Below are 21,437 nucleotides of genomic sequence, written 5' to 3' on the forward strand. Positions count from 1 at the left end.
GCCATCAGGCTACAAAGGAAGGGGTGGATTTTTGAGATGTTGTGGAGGAAGAAGAAATAGGATTCAGCCACAGACTAAATGAGGAGGAGAGGGAGGAAGCAAAGAAGATTCCCAGCTTGCTCAAATCCTGATCAGTTTACTCACATAAGTAGTCCCATTGAAATCAACAATATTACTTCTATGAGTAAGACTAGCAGGATTTGGCCTTGTATTGTCAGTAGCTGTAATACCAGGGAAATTGGAAAACCACACAAAATTGGCAATATGTGCCACTGTTTTTGACATTCCTGCAGATATATCACAGGAAGTTACAGGATTGCAGTATGCATAAATGCAATTGGTTTTCCACAAAAATATTTCACACCAGTTTGAAGTTGGACAGAAGATGACAGCAATGATTTAACTGTGAGATTCCTGTGGTGGTGAAAAGGAAACACCCCCCACAGGTCTCAAAATGAAGATGACATATATCAAATGGTAAATCACCAGGTAAATCACAGACTTTGTACCTCTGTGGCTTCTTTTATCTGAGGGTCTCAAAGCTCTTTACAAAAGTAGGTAATATCCCCTCTTTACACATAGAGCAACAGAGTGATTGAATATCTAAGGTCACACAGTATATTACTGAATAAATCTCATGTCCCGTAGACCTGTGGTCTGCCTGTCTATCTATCATAGATAGTTAGAAGGCATCAGAATGCTTACCATGGCATTGACGCATTAATCATGATGGCTTCCTGTAGAAAGGAAGTAGTAGTTTTCCTGATGGAAAAGTTTTTAAAAAAAGAGTCAAGAAACAGATCTCTTGATGAAAGAAAGGGACAAGGAGTAGGGAGAAGGTCCCACCAGAGCTATGTGGGAAACTGTTTTCCTGCCTCACAAATGTTGTTAAAATCCCAAATCACGACAAAAGGTCAAAATCTCAAATTTTCACAAACCAAAAAAGGGAATAAAATATTTATTTTGGACTAATCAAAACTTTTTGGGGTTTGTTTTTTTTCCCCATCTTTTCGTGAGCCTTTTTCAGTCTAGTTAGCTTAAGTTTCAAAACAAGTAGTCATTTAACTGGAATTTTTCTTCCAACTAGCTCTAGTCTCCCTACACACAAATAACTGGGAAAGTCCCTTAATAAGATCATCTTATCGTCTCCCAGTGTGTCTTCTCATACCTGTTATGGACTATAAGTTCATGGAAATAGGGGTGTCTTTATCTGTTATATAATGCTAAGCACACTGGTAGTGCATGTTAATAGTGATAATAGTGCAACTGGAAAATCCCCAGCTCAATGTTAATGCTATTAGCACTGAAATAAACTCAGCTAGGAAATGAAATTAACATGCTGGCGTTCATACAATTGTTACCATCATTTCGCTGAAACCAGTTTCCAGGAAAGTTGGGTTAACTTTAGGATGCTGACTAAGCCCCTAGTATTTAATACATTTGTGTCAATCTCATTTTGGAGGATTTTAATTAGGGCTTTGGGGAGACTTCTAGGGTACACTGTACTGTAGGTGTGTTATCTCATAGCTGGAAGATGAGGCTGCAGTGAGTTTCAATAGACCCTACCTCTTCCCCCTCTGCTCAGAGCAGCACCCTGCAGATATGCCCCACTCCCTCTTCTGCTAAAACTGGTCAAAGTCTTTCAGATTTCAACTTTTGTGCAATATTAAGTATTTCAAATTTGAAAAAATTCTTGTGAAGTTCTTGTCTTAAAAAACAAAACAAACTTATTTTAATTTAAACCAGTTCTATGTTCTGTGAGTTCTTCAGTCTGGGAACCAGCAGGGGAAGTGGCAGATAGCGTGTCAAGGAGACAGGCTAGGGCAAGCAGGAACTGGCATATAGTGCAGAGTGGCATCATGTAAAGTTAGCCACCAACTGTCTCAGTCAAAGGAGAGAAATTGCCAAGGTGGCTCTGAGGTAAGTCTGCAGTTGGGGGGCAGGGGAGAGGAATAGATAAACAGATATGAGTTGCATGAAATTCCATCATCAGGTAATGGCAAGCATGACAGTTCTTTAAGGTAATTCAAATCCCTGACCTAAAATAAAGCAGGCCTCATGGGGTGGGGATGGGAGGTCTAGCCACATTTGGCAGATCACAGAGGTAGGAAAGCGAGACCGAATGAATCTCGGCATTCACACTCTACACACTATTGTAACAATCTTTGTACAAAATATGCCTTGTGAGGTATCAGCTATGCCTTGTGAAAATAAGCCTTGTGAGGTATCATTTAAAAACTAATAACTCACTAGTCAGTCTGGAACCTCTTTCACCACCAGACTCCTTGACTCCAACCTCACAGCAGGAATTTACTTTAGGGGTAAACTGCCAGGAAATGAATTTCAAAGGGTGACTGAACTATAAAAGTGAGGAGCAAAAACACCCCAAGTTATATCTCCCTATCCATTTCTTGCTCTTTAACCTACGAAGACAAAAGAGACCAGCCCATTTGACTTTGAGAGAGATTCTGACCTGAAATTTGCCCAGCCCTGTTGCTGGGAGCATTGATAAGAATTTTATCTTGAACCAAGCCTAGATTGTTAAGTTTTAGTCCTAGGAACTTTATTTCTCTTGTAACCATTTCTGACTTTCATGCCCCGTACTTGTACTCACTTAAAACCTCTTTGTCGTTAAATAAACTTGTTTTATTCTTTAATCGAAACTAATCCAGTGTTGTGAACTGTGTGGGTAACTCATTTAGGGTGTCAAACTGTTGTATATTGGTTCCCTTAGAGGCATAATGGACCTAATATGTCTGAATTGTCCAGGAGAGGGCTGGATAGTGCAGCACACACATTTTGGAGGGGAAATTGAGACTGGGACCATATTTGGGTCACCCTGCAAGTGGTAACCAAGGCTTCTGGAAGTAAGTGTGTGGCTGGTGTTTGATGATAGGCTGCTGGGATGAGAAGTGCTGGCCCAGAGCTGTGGCTACACACAGACACTAAGCATGTGTGTGTGACCTGCCTGCTCACAGGCTGTTTATGGGTGATCCAGGTGGGAGCTACAGCAGCAAAGCATTGTGAGGCATCCGAGGTTACAGGCCAGGGTGACACAGCCCCTCACTGTTCTGGATTACATCCCAGAATGTCATAGAAGGGTCTTATTAAAGAGAGGGGAAGGAATCTGGAAGAAGGTGAGGCTCAGAGTGGAGCAGAAGAGAATGATAGGAGCTATGTTTACTGGGTACCTGTTCCTCAGTTCAGAGACCTCAGAATTAGTATTGTTATTCTGAGGGTTATTTCCATATACACATAGGGCTATTTTAGCAGCTGAAGGGCTAAAACTGTGATCTTGTTAAATATGGCAACTTAAATTCATAATTAAAACGTGAAGAAAAGTTCTAGAATAATGTTTCTGTGCATTGTTTCCCAATATCAATTTCTGTAATTCATATTGGTTTCATATTATTAATCAGATACAACATTTGACTAATATTGCCATTACTTATTGAATAATTATTCTTCTATTTTGTTCTAGCATTCAGCCAGCTCTGCTATCAAAGAAGAACATTCAAAGAGGGATCTCTGTACCAAGACTCAGAATGCAGTCAGTGTCATGACACACAGGACAGACCACACCAAGCTTTTCCTTTCACTTTCTTGACCTTAAATTTCACTCTTCTCTACAGGGGTTTTACCAAGATATGACAGCGTAGTAACCACTTTGGGCACTAGTCCCTCTCTAGCTCTCATAGGCCTGGAGCTTCAGTGGATAATGCTAATGCAGCCTCAGCACATTGGGACACAATGAGCAATCCTCAGTCCATTCTTCAAGGAATTCTCCATCATTACACTAGTATTTTATTTATTTTGCCTCCTTTACTAAAGGGGGAGTGAAGCATATCGCTTTGCTCTTCAGACAAAAAACCAAAACCCAACACAAAAAACACAGACCTCCCCCCTCCAACTCTTTCCCTGCCTATTTGGATGTTGATTAATTTGTCTCTGAAATTATTGTTTCAAAATTTTCAAAAACATTTTTTGCTAAGGCCAAAAAAAGTAATGCCGAGCACAGCAAGAGCTGTAAATTGCTGTCTAACTTGCATAGGATCTCACATCTTTATTTTATTTCTCTCTTTTTCTTTAAATGGACAAATATGTGCAATGACAGGCTCTGCATTATTGGGTGCGCTTGTATAAGTCACCAGAAAAATATACCTCAGGGAACAATCTTGCACTGGGAGGATGCAGACTTGATGACCTTACAGGGCTTCACCACTAACTTCTGCCATTCACACGAACACACACAGCCATATCAAAGTGTACAGTGAACTCATGTGTTTTATATTCTCTTTTAATATCTATTTAAATAAAAACAAACTGTCTTCCAAATAGCACCAGTGCTCCTAATACTGTGTAGGACATGCCCCCAAACATTCCTTTTCTTCATTCGTCTAAGCCCTACTTTTCATTATTACACCCCTTCCTTCTATTTCCAGCATATTTTCAGACCTGCCCTTGCCATGCATGTGCCCTCTTTCCTCCAATGAGAGTAGGACCCCGTTTTGCTCTTTAGGCTGCATCTCCTAGTATTGGATTCTGACATGCAATTGTGGCACTAAACCAACATTGACTGTGATTAGGCTTGGAAGGATTTGATTTGATTGGTAAATGCAGGTAAGCGATTTCATTGTACACACAAACTGATGAAACAATATTTCCATTGATAATAATCAAAGTTTATAGGTAGGCTAAGTAAGAAAAGTACTACTTGGGAACTTATTAGTGTTTGATTTAAGGATATTTATTTATTTTGGCACAAGAAGTTGGCAAGTTATATTTTAATGGTCATAAAGCTTTAACTTTTTGAATCTCAACAGCTACTGTCAAATCCTTGTCTGACCCCTAACCCCATTGTGTGCTGCCTCCTAATTTCCCTTAACTGTCAACATTTTACATTGATAACTATTTTTTAAAATTGCTTAAACCCCATAATTTTGCACGTGAAAATGTAAAATCAATATCTTCAAAATGCTTAAAATAAATATGGGTATCTGTCAAAATGATAAAATAAAAGTCTATTTCTGCCAAGCCTAAATATAATTTAATTTCTCTGTTCATTTTAACACAATAGTGGCAGCAATGGGAAACTGACCAGACAAACTCCATGTGGAATCAGTCCTGACTTAAGTAGAGCTTTCTACTTTAAGGGAAGACTTCCTTCTCAGTTTGAGCCACAACATAATCACCAAGAGCATTTACTCTCTTTTTGGAGCAATGGTGGACTTTGGATATTTCTTTTCAGGAAATTTGCTAAAGGAGTTCCCTGCTGGGTCATTATTGTTTAATTTATATATATATATTACACACACACACAGTATTCTGTCTTTGTTTGACACAAACTATTTTGTTGCTTCTCTCCCGCTGTAACATTTTTAATATTCAGCTGCAGTGTGACCTTTTAAAAAGACTGCCCAAAAGTATGAAAAGGTGTATTAAAAGATAGTATCCTGCACCAGAAGAGAGATAGTTTAGTGTACTTAATATTGTAGGTCTTTTTCATTTCTAATTTCTAAGATTCACAGGTTTCAGAGTAGCAGCCATGTTAGTCTGTATTCGCAAAAAGAAAAGGAGTACTTGTGGCACCTTAGAGACTAACAAATTTATTTGAGCATAAGCTTTTGATGAAGTGAGCTGTAGCTCATGAAAGCTTATGCTCAAATAAATTTGTTAGTCTCTAAGGTGCCACAAGTACTCCTTTTCTTTTTAAGATTCACAGTTACCATTTATGATATCTCATTACTAAAGTTAAGATTTTGTCACAGTTATTTTTAGTAAAAGTCACGGACAGGTCACGGGCAATACACAAAAATTCACAGAAGCCCGTGACCTGTCCGTGACTTTTATTCAAAAGAACTGTGACAAAATGGGACTGATGGGGCCGGGGGGAGATGAGAGCTTGAGCTCTGCTTCAGGAAAGGAAGGGGGAAGGAGGGGTCCAGCACCTACTGCCCACGGTAGCCGAGAGCTGCAGGGCTCCCCCAACGGCGGCTCAGAACTCCAGGGCCCCCACCAACTGACAGCTCCAGCCCTGCTGCCCTGGGGCTGAAGCAGAAAATGTCACAAAGGTCTCTGGAAGTCACAAATTCCATGACAAAATCTTAGACTTACTCATTACCAAGATCTACTCTAGTATGCCTTATTCCTTTCCTTCCCCACTTTGCATCTTCTTTGTTCCCTATGTACCCTCATATGTGGCTAGATGGTATAAAATCATTCTTTTCTTTCATGAGTTTCCATATTAAAATTATAAAAATTACAGTAACTTCAGAAATTATGCTTTAGTGAATATCTAACAAAACTGGCAAATTTTTCAAACACATATAGTGATTTTGGATGTCTGGTTTTTTTTGGTGCCCAACTCGAGATATCTTAAATGGTTTGATTTTTAGAAACCACCTAAGCACCCTTCTAAGCACCCTTCCTTTGAAAGACAGGCCCCTTTATGTATTGTAAATTGGGCACTCAGAAATTAAGGTACTCAATCACTTTTGGAAATCTTGGTCATTATATCTTCCTTAATTCTAATGAAACTAAAGACTTTTAAAATGCTGAGCTGGATAACAATCTCTTTTTGATGATGCAGATAACAGGTAAAATATAAGGAGTACTTGTGGCACCTCAGAGACTAACAAATTTCTCTAAGGTGCCACAAGTACTCCTTTTCTTTTTGCGAATACAGACTAACATGGCTGCTACTCTGAAACCAGGTAAAATATAGAATCACTTCATTATATGACTCCTAACTTAGCCGGTGTTTCCAGTTAGATTGCCTTATAAATTTATACTATTCAGTGGCAGAATAGTATAAGCCATATTCACTATAAGATTATTTAGGCTAAGAATTTGCTGGTTTGTGTGTAGCATAAGTGTGTATGTGCGCACACACCTCTCTCTGTCTCTCTCGGACTCTCTGAAGACTTTCTCCACCCAAACACTTTGAAGAGGATTTTATAATATGAATAAAAAGAAAAGGAGGACTTTTCTACAGCTCACTTCATTGGGTGCATCGAAAGCTTATGCTCAAATAAATTTGTTAGTCTCTAAGGTGCCACAAGTCCTCCTTTTCTTTTGCGGATACAGACTAACACGGCTGCTACTCTGAAACCTATAATATGAATGTTTTTCTCCAACTGTTATTGTACCAGTAGGGCTTGTTTTAGTCTTAATTTAAAAGATCATTTCAAAATAATGAAAAGAGTGATGATAGCAAGAGACATGTGGGGTACAGAGTGGCAGCTATTTCCTGTTCCCAGTCTGGTGCAGTAAAATAGTGAACAGCAAGGTAATTCCAGCTGGGAAATACAGTCAGTCTTTAAACAGGAAAGAGAGTGTGTTATTTCCTGTCTACATTTGATCTTTGTGCATAGAAGCTTCACCCAGACAGAAAAATGTGTAAGGAGGGGATTTTCCTGAAAAAATGAGTATGTCACACACCTTTTTGACATATGTATTAATGTTCATCTAGACACTTGCAATATTCTTGTATGTACATGTGTTCAGATGAGAGTATGTTCCTCAGTATTTGAACCATAGCAGCTTAGGCACTGAATAAAATAAGATGTATTTTCATCAGAGTAAACAATATTGTACACACATATTCTGCTTCAAGCTTTCCTTCTATTGTTCTTTGTTGACTTCAGCAGGACTAATCACGTGAGCAAAGTTGCTTACATGGGTAAGTGTTTACAAACTGTTGCCGTCAGGACTTAAATACCTACTTCATGAATCTACAGTTAAACTGGAATAAGAGAGAGCAAGGAGGCACTAGAAAGAAACACTAAGAAAAATAATGTAGGAATGAGGAAATTCAAGGATACTGTGAAACTTAGTATGTGTATATCACACTGTACCCACTGATGAATCATGATCTTCTTGTAATTATATCCAGTGCCAGAACTGCTATGATCCGTTTGCTCAGGAATATATTTTCATGTACAGAACAGTTATTGTAACTCTTGATCTATATGTCGAACGAGTGATAGTCCATGAACCAAATGTTTTCCTTGCTCTTCCTTTTTGCTGGAATGTAAATAATATTTTTAAGTTGTTGTTCGTCCCTTCCTATTTGGTCCTATTCTTCCCTATATGGAAAAGTTGCCTTCTACTTGCATGTAAAATATAAATGAATCAGATTTCATATGAATGTCATGGATATGATATATTTAAAATACTCTGTATATAAAAAATTATTTAATGTGGAAAATATATCATTTTGAGAAATAATATTTGGCCTAGTTTGTTACAATAGGAATGTTTAATAATTTTTTATGTAATTTTTGGGAACAGAGGCTGTGATAGTGGTTCTAGTAGGGGACTGGGATTTAGGAGATCGGTTCTATTTGCTGCTTTGACTTCCTGCGTCACTTCGGCCAAGTGACTTGTGCCTCAGTTTCCTCCTCTATAAAATAGGGGATACCTCTCCGGGGACACATTGAGGATTATGCTAATTTATTGAGATTGTGCCAGACTCAAAGGTGGTGTGTAGGGGAGTGCATGTTAGACTCATTTAGACTTTTTATACACACTGCAACGATGGGGAAGAAAGTGTTAGCTAGAATACCTCAGTATATGAAACTTACACAAATTAGACTTCTGACCCTTTTGAAGAATAACAAAGGTCTGAGTTAAAGATGGTTGAAAAACTTGATTAAATTTGAAACCACTTTTATAATATGTTTCCCATTTTTTGTTAGTGAAAATTATTTGGCCAGCTCTAGTCCAATGGAAAAGTTTCCATTACAGTAAATGGAAAGGAGTCTGAGCTAGGGCAAGAAGTCTAATTCACACCACATGACACTTCTGAGTTTGGCCCTTTGTATGTACAGATGAAATGTGTATTTAGTTCACTTGTGCAATTCAAATACAAGGACTCAACCCTTTCCATTTGCCCATATATGGACTGATCAGATGGTCAGATGGAAATAAGTCCATTTCATGCATTTCTTGTGCCTTCAAACTCTCTTTGAAGCCAGTCAAGCACTATGTTCTTCTCACACAACATGGTGAAGATTAAAAATGAGACTTTCCATGCAGGGCCACCATGGTTTAGTACCAAGATGCCCCAGGACTGTGGGTAACACAGCATGATGACATTCCATAATTTAAAAACTATAATACGTGCAGTGATCAGGGCATGAAGTTGATGCTTGGAGTCCAGTCTATTCACTCTGGATATCCAGGTTACCTCTCTCAAATGGCCTCTTTCAGCCCTTAGATGTTTTTTAATTTATTAAGAACTTAGCTTACATAAAGAAAAAAAGGGAAGGAAGCAAGGGGAATTTGTTTACATTAATATTCCAGAAACACAGTCTTACTAGAGCCTTGTAGTTAGAATATGCCAGTTTGCTGTTGGTGATATTGTGTGTGGCCAACTCTTATGATTTTGCAAAAAGAAAAGGAGTACTTGTGGCACCTTAGAGACTAACCAATTTATTTGAGCATGAGCTTTCGTGAGCTACAGCTCACTTCATCGGATGCAAGCTCACGAAAGCTCATGCTCAAATAAATTGGTTAGTCTCTAAGGTGCCACATTTACTCCTTTTCTTTTTGCGAATACAGACTAACACGGCTGTTACTCTGAAACCTCTCATGATTTTGTTATTGGTCTCATGATTATGACTGTTTTTCTTAAAGCCCCTGGAGTCAAATGGATATATGATGATTTCAGCCTTCATTCTTACCGTTTCTTTAAGTTTCTAGCCCTTGTGGCTGTGGAGAAAGCTTCAAAATGTGACCCCAGGGCACTCTAAAGGCTCAAACAGCAGAAGGCAAATAAAAAGAATACCAAATCTATTATTTTTACATAATCTCATGATTTTTGGTGTCTGACAGGATTTTTGAACATCTGGGGTTGTCATACTGCTACCTCAAACATTGTAAAAATCTGACAAACATTCTGTACCTGAACAAGTCTGTGCCTGACTTGTCTGAAAGGACGCACAAAGCCACGGAGGAAGCATAAGATAGGGATAGAGGAAGAGGTGTAAACTAAGTAAAAGATTTCCCCTCAAACCAGCTTCTGAGTCTACTCAAACCGACATTCGTGGCTGTTTTCTTTACCATTGTAAATCACTTACATCTGAAGAATATTCTTTAAATAGCAATGATATCCTGATGATATTCAACTTATACAACCCAACACATTAATTTTAAGCCACCTGCACTGAAAATTGTTGGATTTTATCACAGCTGGCACTTACTGAAAATCCAGGTAAATAGTTGACCAAGTAAAAGAGCCACTCCTTTTAAAAACAATCTTAAAACCACACACTTTTTTACACTTGAAACACTGTACCGCCCTCTCAACTGTATGAAAAACCCTCACACACATCCAAAGGGCAAGTAACTGGAATATGTGCTAGTGCATACGAAGAGGGGGAAAATACTACAGATTTGCACAGTTCAAGTGAAACACTGAACTATATAACAAAGGAGGGGGAGTGAACCCTCTCTCTGTTCTCTTCCCTAGGAATCCCTGTCTACATTCCCAACTTTCTGTTGGAAAGAAGATCACATCTAGTGGCTGACTGAAACAATCACCAACTTTTGTTTTGCTGATTTGTGTATTAAGTGAGAAGTTTAATGCTACTTGCTTTTGTGGTCTTGATGCCGCTTTTGTTTCGCCACTTTTGGGAGAGGAGGAGAGGGAGAGATTTTTGTGGATTTCAATGATAATGTGAAATCCATCTAGAATTTTTTCCCTTTTGTGACAGATCTGATCCCATTGTTCTAATTGTGACATTTTCCCTTAATCTTATTGTTTTGTAATCTTATTGTAGGCAGCAAATAAGGCTGGATAAAAAACAAGAATTCCTTGAAAAATATCCAAGGTTTTGACATTTGTGTTCAGTCTGCATCAGAATGAAAACTAGACTATTTGAATATTTTTATAAAGAGAGCGAGAGATCCACCTTAAAATAGCCAATACCCCTGTGATTAGGGCACTCACCTGAGATATGGGAGACCCAGGTTCAAATGGTCTGGACTCACACCTAACCACAGGGCTACAGAGTCAGTCTCTCTCTTTCTGCTTCAGTGAATATTTAATTATTTATACAAAAGTGGAATAGCTCCAACAGGAAAGGGAGAGAGAGTAATGCTATTAGGACACTCACGTGGTACACAGTAGGAGACCCAGGTTCAAGTTCCTGCTCTGCCTGAGTCAGAGAAGAGATTTAATCCTGGCTCTCCTGCATTGCCCAGTGTCCAAATCACTGGGATACTGATGGGCTATTCTGGGATCTCTTCCTCTCCCCCCGGAAATTCCATCTGGGATCTGACATTTTTTCCAGCGAAGCTTTGATCAAAACAGATGCATTTCCACACACGCACACAAAACAGCTTACTCTGAGATGTGTGGTCGCTATGTGCATTCCATGCATGGATACGCACGCACACTACATGCGGGAGAATGGAAAAATCTTTCAAGTGGTGTCCATTGGTCCATGCCTGTGCCCTGAAGCCTGTCGTGCTCAGCACCACGGTATATGGGGAGGTGCAGGCTGTTTTCTACCACTAATAGTGTCATGATCCATGGCAGAGGGAAGGAAGGCAGGTAGAGGAATGCAGATAGGGATCACACATCTCAGGACCTGTCACATTACAGATAAGTAAACTCCATTTCCTCTTCAAGTGCTGGTCCCTATATATATTCCAAATGGGGGTGACTGGTAAACAGTAGTCAGAGAAGAGGGTGGTATGAGGCTGCAGGCAGTACTGATGTTGTTCAAAGGCTGTGTCTGCAGAAGAGGCTTAGATTAAAGCTTAATGCTTCATGAAGGTGTGGATGGAACTCTAGGTTGATGCCTTACAAATATCCCACACAGGTACTTCTTGGAGAGATGCTTACTGAGGTTGCCTGTGTTCCAGTGGATGGGCCCTCATCCTGTCCAAGGAGTGATGTGTGGTAACTGACAGCAGCCAGGAATTCTTTTGGAGAGGATCTGCATAGATATTGCTTAACCCCATGTTCATTCTGCTGTAGCAACACATAGTGTAGACATTTTTCAAATTGGTTTCATTCTTTGTGGGTAGAACACCAAAGCTCCTCTGATGTCAAGAGAGCAAAGCCTCTGCTTTTCACTAGAGGCATGATGTTTTAGAAAGAATACCAGTATGTGAATTAATTGATCTATGTGGAATTCAAAAATTACCTTGGGAATGAATTTTGGGTGGAAGCAAAGGGATACCTTTTCTTTTTGAAAACTAGCATATATAGCAGGTTGGCCATGAGTGGCCTCAGCTTGCTCAACCTCCTGACCAATGTGATGGTGACCTTCATAGACAGGAGGGACATTGAGCACATGGTTAGATGTTCAAAGGGTGGCCTGATAAGTATTGACAGTGCAAGACTGAGGTTTCATTGAGGTGTTGGCTTCACTACTGGTGGGAATGTCCGAGTGAGACCCTTCAGGAATTTGATTATTATTGGGTGTGTAAAAATAGAATAGCTCTCTACCCAAGGGTGGAAGGCAGTGATTGCTGCTAGGTGAATCTGCAGTGAGCTAATAGACAGGCCCAACATGTTCTGGTATTCCTGCTTTTCTAGACTATCAGCTGTCTCTGGGGATAACTGGTTTTTTCTGCCCAGGTGTGGAACTCTCGAAGAAGTTTCAGTTTCAACAAATAGGAATTTTCTGACAAAAAACATTTCATTGAAAAATTCCTTAGCAGTTGTAGCAGCAAGTCATTCTGGAGGTGATGGTTTACTTGTGAAATACCTGTAAATTGATTCATCATAGTAACATCTTCTTTCATTTTCCTGGTAATTCCTTGAAACATACTTAGAGTTGTGCTTTTCAGCCACATCCTTTTCCTCATGATGATGTCATAAAGGAAAGGAATTGGGTCTCCACTTTGTTCCTTTTAGGTGGTGGAATGAATAATTTAACAGTATCTCTGCCCAGCCTGGGTGCACTATTCTGTTTCCCCTTCCTTTCCTCATTGCAGGAAAGAGGAATTTCCTCTCATCTCACTACCAGACGGAGAGTTGCATCTAAACCATCACTTTTTCTTCTTCAGACCCTCATTCCCACTCCACCAACTTCCCCTCCCATCTGCACAAGGGGCCTTATTTTTGTTTCCCTTCTTCCCCTTTCACCGTTAAACTGTTGAACACAATGGGTCTAGAGATGTTTGTGTTTGTTTAAGGTCACAGCCATGTGAGGTCACAGCCATGCATCTCTAGATATCACTATCCAAAAGGTCCAACTGGCCAATCAGAATGCTGCTTTGGACAATACAGCTATGTCTACACAGAGATAAAAGGGGAGCCACTGCAGCTGGCCTGGATCAAAAGGCATAGGCTGCGGGGCTAAAAATTGTGTAGACATTCTGGCTTGAGCTGGAGCCCGAGCTCTGGGACCTTCCACTTTCGCAGATTCCCAGAGCTTGAGCTCCAGTCCAGACATCTACACAGCAATTTTTCAGATCTGGAGCTTGAGCCCCATGAGCCTGAGTCAGCTGACCCAGGCCAGCTGATGGTTTTTTATCCCTGTATAGATGTACTCTCAGTGTCTCTAGCTGGGCTTTGGAAACTGCTGAAGTAAAGTGTCTTCTCACTTAAACAAAACAAACAAAAAACAGGTGTACCTGTGGCACCTTAGAGACTAACAAATTTATTTGAGCATAAGCTTTTGTGGGCTACAGCCCATTTCATCAGATGCATAGAATGGAACATATAGGAAGAAGATTATATATATATAATATATATAATACATATAGTGTTCTCCTACCGGTTTTTGAATGTTATGATTCCTGATGTCAGATTTGTGTCCATTTAGAATAATAGAACACTTCAACCTGTCTGGTCACTCAGTAACAGACTTAAAGGTGGCAATTTTGCAACAGAAAAGCTTCAAAAACAGACTCCAACGAGAAACTGCGGAGCTTGAATTAATATGCAAACTCGATACCATTAACTTGGGTTTGAATAGAGACTGGGAGTGGCTGGGTCATTACACATATTGAATCTATTTCCCCATCTTAAGTATCCTCACACCTTCTTGTCAACTGTCCAAATGGGCCATCTTGATTATCCCTACAAAAGTTTTTTTTCCTCCTGCTGATAATAGCTCATCTTAATTAATTAGCCTCTTACAGTAAGAGGTACTGGTAAGGCTACTTCCACCTTTTCATGTTCTCTGTATGTGTGTATATCTATATATATATCTTCTTCCTATATGTTCCATTCTATGCATCCGATGAAGTGGGCTGTAGCCCACGAAAGCTTATGCTCAAATAAATTTGTTAGTCTCTAAGGTGCCACAAGTACTCCTGTTCTTTTCGCGGATACAGACTAACACGGCTTTGACTCTGAAACCTCACTTAAACAGTTTCCCTAGTCACAGGAAGTGGCTTTGTGAGAGAATTTACAGTGTGTTCAGCATATGATGTGTTCATCAATCAAGGAAGTTTGTGCACAGTTGTTAATACAACAGGAGATATCCCCTCAATTTTCTTCCCTTGCAGACAAACTGTTGCAAAAGAAACATTTGCTTACCTTCAGGGAACACGAAGTCATCTGTTTGAGCACAAGTTCTTGGGCAATGAACTCAGAGTTTTCATGGCACTGTGAAATACTGTTCTTCTCTATCAGATTTCTTATTTCATCATCAAGCTCTATGCTTTCACACCTGCTTAGAAGGAAATGGTAGGGTTATATTGCCAAAGCATACAGGAAAGAATTTAGGGAGCTGTTTTTCTGGTCAACCATTTCCTTATGTGGCACAATATGTGGAAGAGCTAATTCTGTACCTATCACAGGCTTCACCCTTGCACACAGGCACAAAAGAGTAAAGCAGAATCACAGAATTTCAGAATCCCCAAAACGGAACAATAAAGAGTTTGTGTTAGAGTTGGTATAAGATTTTTCTAACAAGAAGTTTTTTTTGTAAAATGGCTTTTTTCCTTAAAATGAAGATTTTTTTGCATAAAAATCATGAGTCATTTTTGGGGGTTTGTGAAAAATGTGCCTTTTCCCATTTTTTTCAGAAATTTTATATCAAACATGAACAAAAATTTTATCAAAACTGTTGACTGAAAACCTGGCTCCGGTAATATTTACAATAACATTTCTGATCACTAAAATCAGATTTTTTTAAAAACACTTTTTTAAAAAAAGGTCTGTTTGAACTTATTTATTTATTTTAAACCACAATAGGTGTTCATTTTTCCTCTAGATCTAGTTAATAATTTCTCCATTTGAAGCTATCAGGAAAATCATAGGCAGTGAGAATATTTTATCTATGAGCTTTACTTATTTCAGTTTATATAAACAATCCAGAAAGGGGCCTATTCCAGGCAATTTAAAAATGTATTTAAGAACATAGTTCATCCATATAGCAAACCATCAGTCTCCCCCATAAAAATAAAGGCTATAATTAGGCAAGCGGATATTTGGCAGACAACAGAACAGTTCATTCTATTCTGTGCTTTTACAGACGGGGACTGTGTGTATTTCTCTTTCCATCAGCATTAGTTCTTTCCCCTGTGTACTAAATAAAAGAGTTGGCAATAAGGAAGGGTAAAGTTTTTTATTTGGTTTATTGTCCAGTAGTCAGATCCCGTGATTATGAGACAGACTTTCTTGAGTTCTGATCCCAGAGCCACCACGAATTCTGGAGCTAACACTAACTGTATGTCATTCACAAAATGTATGAACTGGGGGAGGTTTTATATAAATTACTGTAACTTTCAACTAGAAATGTTCATTCTCTTTGATGCTTTGGACAGTGAAATGATGTTATAGACAATGTTTAAATCCCTTGCCACTTTGGATAAAGTTCAAGTTATACAGTGCTCCAGAATGAGAAACAGTACTGGTTTAGTTAGGCATCTAAGCCCAGAGTGATTACATGGCACCGCATAACAAAGATTGGCGCGAAGGTGGGTTATTGAAAACTGAGTAGGGAACTGCTACTAACATGGTATGGTAACTTATCACTCACCAATTAGGTTAAAAAGCTGACTATCAAAATTATACAACATGGCTTGTTGCACTATGGAGCTCCAGATCTCCTAATGAAACAATCCAAATCGCAATGCCTCCCGACAAAGACTCTGCACTAAATTATGCCACTGCAGATACCCTAACAACACTGAAGGTGCCACAAATAATGGCAACAGGCATTCCAGTGACAATTTAGGATGTACATGAGTTGGTGTGTGGTTGAATTTAATCACAAAGGGCCCAGTTTGGGGAAGTACTTGGCCCCTTGCTGGATTGGATTCAAAATGAAATTTAACCCTGTGCACAGTGCCAGCATAAAGACCTATGCTTCTTAACTTCCATTTAAGCCCTATTTTCAGACTATAAATAGGAATTAAGTGATGCATGGGCTGGCCTTCTGTACAGGGTGAGTTTCACCTAAAATGAGCAGAAGCAAGCCATTTCAACAAATATGAATGCAAAGCGAGGATTATATGCTAACTAGACAAAATACAGTACCTTCAGCTATGACGGGCAAATGGAATAAGGGTAGTAAACAATGTCACTAGACTACCCTGATCCCTTTAACATTGTTAAGTTATACACAAAGAAAAAATTTAAAAAGGAAAAAAGAAATTCTACCTTTTCCTTAACTTTTCTTATTATAAAACTTCAAAAACACTGTAGACATTACAAGCTGCACGTTAGCAACATATGTTTGTAAGATACTTGAAATGTGTGTTGTTGCACAGCATTATTCATGAGTGCATTAATTTGTATGCTCTGTTTTTAAACAAACACATAATTAGGACTTTTTAATGACTCTGTAACATGCATTATTACATACCCATGCTCTCTTATCCACATCCCTCCAAAAAACATTTGTTTCAGCTCCTCCAGATGGCCTGCAAATATGCCTACTGTATGAAATATATTTATACCACATGACAAAATTTATTACACATTATGCAGTAAAATTAAATGCATTTGATAACATCTGGAAGTATTCAGAAATTACAACATCAAAGCAGTCATTTTGGCACAGTTAGGGAAAGGTATACTGAATATTATTTTCATAATTAATGTAAATGTCATGATTCACATAACTAATGTAAATGCCAGAGACTCCAGCCTATAGGACCTGAACCAGCCATAGGAAGGACTACTGCACTGATGGGAAGGGAGTAAAATTAGGCATGACTCTGGTTCAGATACAGAGCTTTGCATAAATGAGATTTAGACAATGCAGGTTGCACTGTACAGGTTATTTACATAACAAGATAGCAGGCTGGCAGGCAGGCACTGGGATAACACATAGATTCTCACTGGAAATCCCATTAAATATATTTAAAAGCTTCCTAGTGCCTTCCCTCCTTTTTATACAAATACTCTGGGTGCATTTCCTAACTGATTTCCCAGAGGATTCATATGGGAAATTGGAGGGGAGGGGGGTGACTTTCATGAGGACAAACTTAACTGCTCATTTCATTCTACTAACATATTATTTTGAATGTGGATAGTATAAAACTAATTGACGTTCAGTACAGTATTTCCTACCCTTCAGAAAGAACTAATACAGGTTTGGACTTCAGTCCATTTCCTAAGCCTCCCTTTTACTGAACTTTAGCCAATCACAGTCTTATAATACATTGCCTTGGATTGCTTGTTCTTGACCCATTTCATTATGTTATGCTCCTGTTCATTAAAGAAGTGAAGTCAAGTTTTGTTAATTCAGTGTATGGAACTTACTGTGAAGTATATAAAACATTAAACCATAGAAATTCATTGCATTTGGCATGAAAATAAGCAAATGTAATGTTCTGCTCTGTTAAAGAGTGCAGAAGGTTTCTGTGCGACAAGTTTCTTGTAATTTTAGACAACCCTAATGAAGCAGTTCTTCCTATTGACCTCTGGACGGCACTCAGAATTTAGCTGTCATACAAAGTAATGTTCCCAAACACACAAACTACATTAGGTTTTACAAAGTTTAAAGGTGCATTTTGTACAATCTTAACTTAAAAGTTGTACTGAAGGAAAAACGTTAATAAATTAAGGCATCGTGTTCTGGACTATTTAAGCTGTGCTTTTGTTACTAAAATAACTGTCAGATATCACTGTATTGGATCTACAATGAAAAGATGACATCTACATTTACTGAAGTGGCAAGTTTCTATTAGAGGTTCTGATAGTTCATATTATGCTTTTCCTTTTTGTAAAAATTGATAAGAAAAAATTGGAAGTGCTTGTATTTTTTTAAATGGGACAAATTCTTTGCTTTCCATATCTTCACAATGCAAGCATATCAACATCTGTGATGTGAGAAAGACATCCAGATTATGAATATATAGCAGGCTGAACGCAGAAGCAAACAAAGGTAAGATGAGCATAGTACTTCCTTCTTGTAATTTAAGTGTTACTTTTATAAGCAAAAAAATCTGATTAGAGCTGTCCAAAAATGGACAATTCTCTTGTACATTTTGAGGTGGTGCTTGTTAAAATTTCATCACTTACCTGCAGGAAACTGTGTTCTTAAATGTCACTTTAGTTTGAAATTTTGCTGAAATTCCTATATTGGGAAATATTTTTTAGAAGAAAAATGTTTTTTTCCGTTTTTTTTTTATCAAAAGCCAGCCTTACCTTATAAAAAGTGGGGGAGGGAGAGATATGGGATTCCAAATAATCACCATTTTATTATCATCATGACTTTGTTTTGCAAGGCAACAGTCCTCTGAGAAAGATCAAGACTGTTCTTTTGTTGCATCTAGTGCCCGTTTGCCTAGGTCTGCACACTGCCTTTGATATTCCCTCACTTATCCAGCCTAGCAATTGTCTGTCTACTTTGTTCACTTGGAGCCTGATCCTGTATCACTGAAGTCAAGAGGCTCTTTGCCATAGACTTCCACGGATATAGCATCAAGTCTTTATAGAACAGTATATTAATGAGGTATTTATAAAGAATCTCAAATAATGAAGAAAAACAAACAAACCAGTTCCCAGGCCTAATATATGAAGAAATATTTAGGGATAGTAATCTACAGGAGGTCAGGCTCCAAACACATGGAGCTACTTGCCCTCTGATGCAACAACAGAACAGAATTTTTATGTGTCTCATACGGCAGTGCCCTTGTTAAAATGGAATCAATATTTGAAAATTCTCAACTGTCTAAAAAATGAATCTCTTCATAGCCTATGCAGTGATGGAATTACAGGAATTAGCAGCATAGGCTTGTGGAGACCTGTATCAGATAGACAGACACTAGGTTTTTTGGACTGGTTTTAAGAAAACCCCCAAAATACAGTCTCTCCCCCTGTCAAAGGGTATGTCTTTACTTCACAGTTCACCCAGTTTATTATGCAGATGTTTCCCCAAACCTCCTCCTATCCACACACAAAAACTTCTGACCCCAGTTTAGTGATGCTTTCACTCCAAGATAACTAGCCCATCCTGGAATAAAGCCTAAAGCCCAGGTGCTGCTTTCGCACATGCACTTTGCAGTATAAATCACTTGAGCACTAGTAGCTCTCCAATGCCTTCTCACAATTAACTGGAAAGAATCAGAGTGTCTCAACTTTACTGCAGCACAAAGAACCATGGGATATGCCCCCACAGGTCATAGTGACAGCACTAGCAAGGACACAATAACTCAGGTACAGCTTTGCAGTGTGGCTGCTCACACCCAGGCTAGGCTAACGTGGGTGCAGATCACTCATGTTAACTCTGTAATGAAGACATACTGAAAATGGCTTCTATGCGCTTTTGTGAACACAAAGAGTAGATTCAGCTAATCAAGAAACCAGGAGAAGTGTGATGTGACATTGGCCATGTGAGGAATACCACCAGCCAACCCAGCTTGAATCTCAACATGCATCGCAAAAAGCTTGAAAATATCAGTTTTTTTGTAGGGCCCCATACAGTGCAAATAATTCATGTCCAGAGATCACATGAGAGCTGGAGCATTAACAACGACAAAAAAAAAAAAATAAAATAAAAAAAAAAATGGTGTGTGAAAGAGAATGATTTGAGTACTTTCACTTTGAGTTAGGCTTTTATAGTTCTGACTCAGATTGCTGCTTGACTCTCAGTCCATTTTTTCCAGAGTGAGTTTAGTGATCATGTAACTGCTCTAGAAGAAGGGCAGACCTGGAGACTCAAATTATCCACTGACCAGGTACACCAAAGGCAGCAATATTTTCCCCCAAACCTCTCTGCCAGTGTTTCATCCTGAATCAGGGTAGGGGTGAGAAAGCAGCTTAGTCTCCATGGCTATTCTGTTCTTCCTCTTTTTTTTTTGAGGCTTCCCACATAAGTGCCCTATTGCTCCAGTGATATCTGATATCTGTCATCTTGAAAACGGACTAAGACCACCAATTTATTTCATATAGGATAGTGAACATCCAACAGATGCTAACTTCCAATCATGATTGATCCTAGGTGGCCTAGAGGTGAAAAGTTCTATGCTCCACAACCCTGACCCATCTGATTTTTCCATGATAAACAAGAAAGCACACAGAGCATCAGTGGGATATTTACATTAATTAGGTTGTCAGCTCTATCTTGAGATATAATACATCCCTTGTCATCGTCTCAAATACAACCTAGGCACCAGATAAACTTAATGCTGAGATTTAGTTAATGCACAGTGCTAGACCCATATTGCTCTTTTCTAGAAACGGTGACCAATTTTCATACTGTAATATCCTATGACTTGGAATGGCCCAATGCTACTCTAATGTGGTGCTGCTTTAGAGGTTTAGTTACACATGTATAACCTCAGAGGTTATGTGTGTACGTACACACCCAACAAATAAGAAGACCTAGCTCTTATATAGTGCTTTTCATCAGTAGATCCTAACGCACTGTGTAAAGGAGGTGGGTATCATTAACCCCATTTTACAGATGGGGAAACTGGAGCACAGAACGGTGAAATGACTTGCTCAAGGTCACCCAGCAGGCCTGTGACAGAGCCAGGAACAGAATTCAGGTCGTCTGAGTTTTAGTCCAGTGCTGTATTCACCAGGCAACACTGCCATAGTATATATACACATATCACCAAATATATGAAGGAGATTGACAAGCTATATTTAGTGACAAAGACAAGGTGGGTGAGGTAAATCAGTGATGTGTGCAAGAACATCTCTTCACCAAACAGTCTAGATGCAATTAGAAGACTACTTACCCCAGCTGGGGAGTCATAAAACTGAATCACAGAGGAAATTCTGGGCTAGAGCTATGCTGCCTGAGCAATTCTGCTTGCTAAGTAAAAGTGGAAGATGAACACAAATTTAGAAAATTTTATCACATTATACCCACCCTCACATCCCCACCACAACATGCTATAGGTTTAAATGTATTTGCACAAGTCTTCCACTGGTTTTGTGCAATAGCCTAATAGTAGCACATCATGAGTATTATGAGGGGTGAGATCTGAGTTTGATTTACTTTTGGTCTCTTGATTTCCAAGCCAGCATGTAACAGGAGAATCATGGATGTAATTCTTACAAG

At 38.9% G+C, this 21,437-nt stretch overlaps 1 protein-coding gene across 1 annotated transcript in view; it reads right to left on the reverse strand.

Moving 5' to 3' along the window:
- Positions 1 to 21,437, reverse strand: part of TNIP3 (TNFAIP3 interacting protein 3) — a 109,464-nt gene that overhangs the window by 42,216 nt on the left and 45,811 nt on the right. The window contains exon 3 of the mRNA XM_043545299.1: positions 14,507 to 14,639. Within this exon, the coding sequence (XP_043401234.1) occupies positions 14,507 to 14,639 (133 nt within the window). The remainder of the gene's footprint in view (positions 1 to 14,506; positions 14,640 to 21,437) is intronic.

The sequence above is a fragment of the Chelonia mydas genome, chromosome 4 (assembly GCF_015237465.2).
Source record: "Chelonia mydas isolate rCheMyd1 chromosome 4, rCheMyd1.pri.v2, whole genome shotgun sequence".
NCBI lineage: Eukaryota > Metazoa > Chordata > Testudines > Cheloniidae > Chelonia > Chelonia mydas.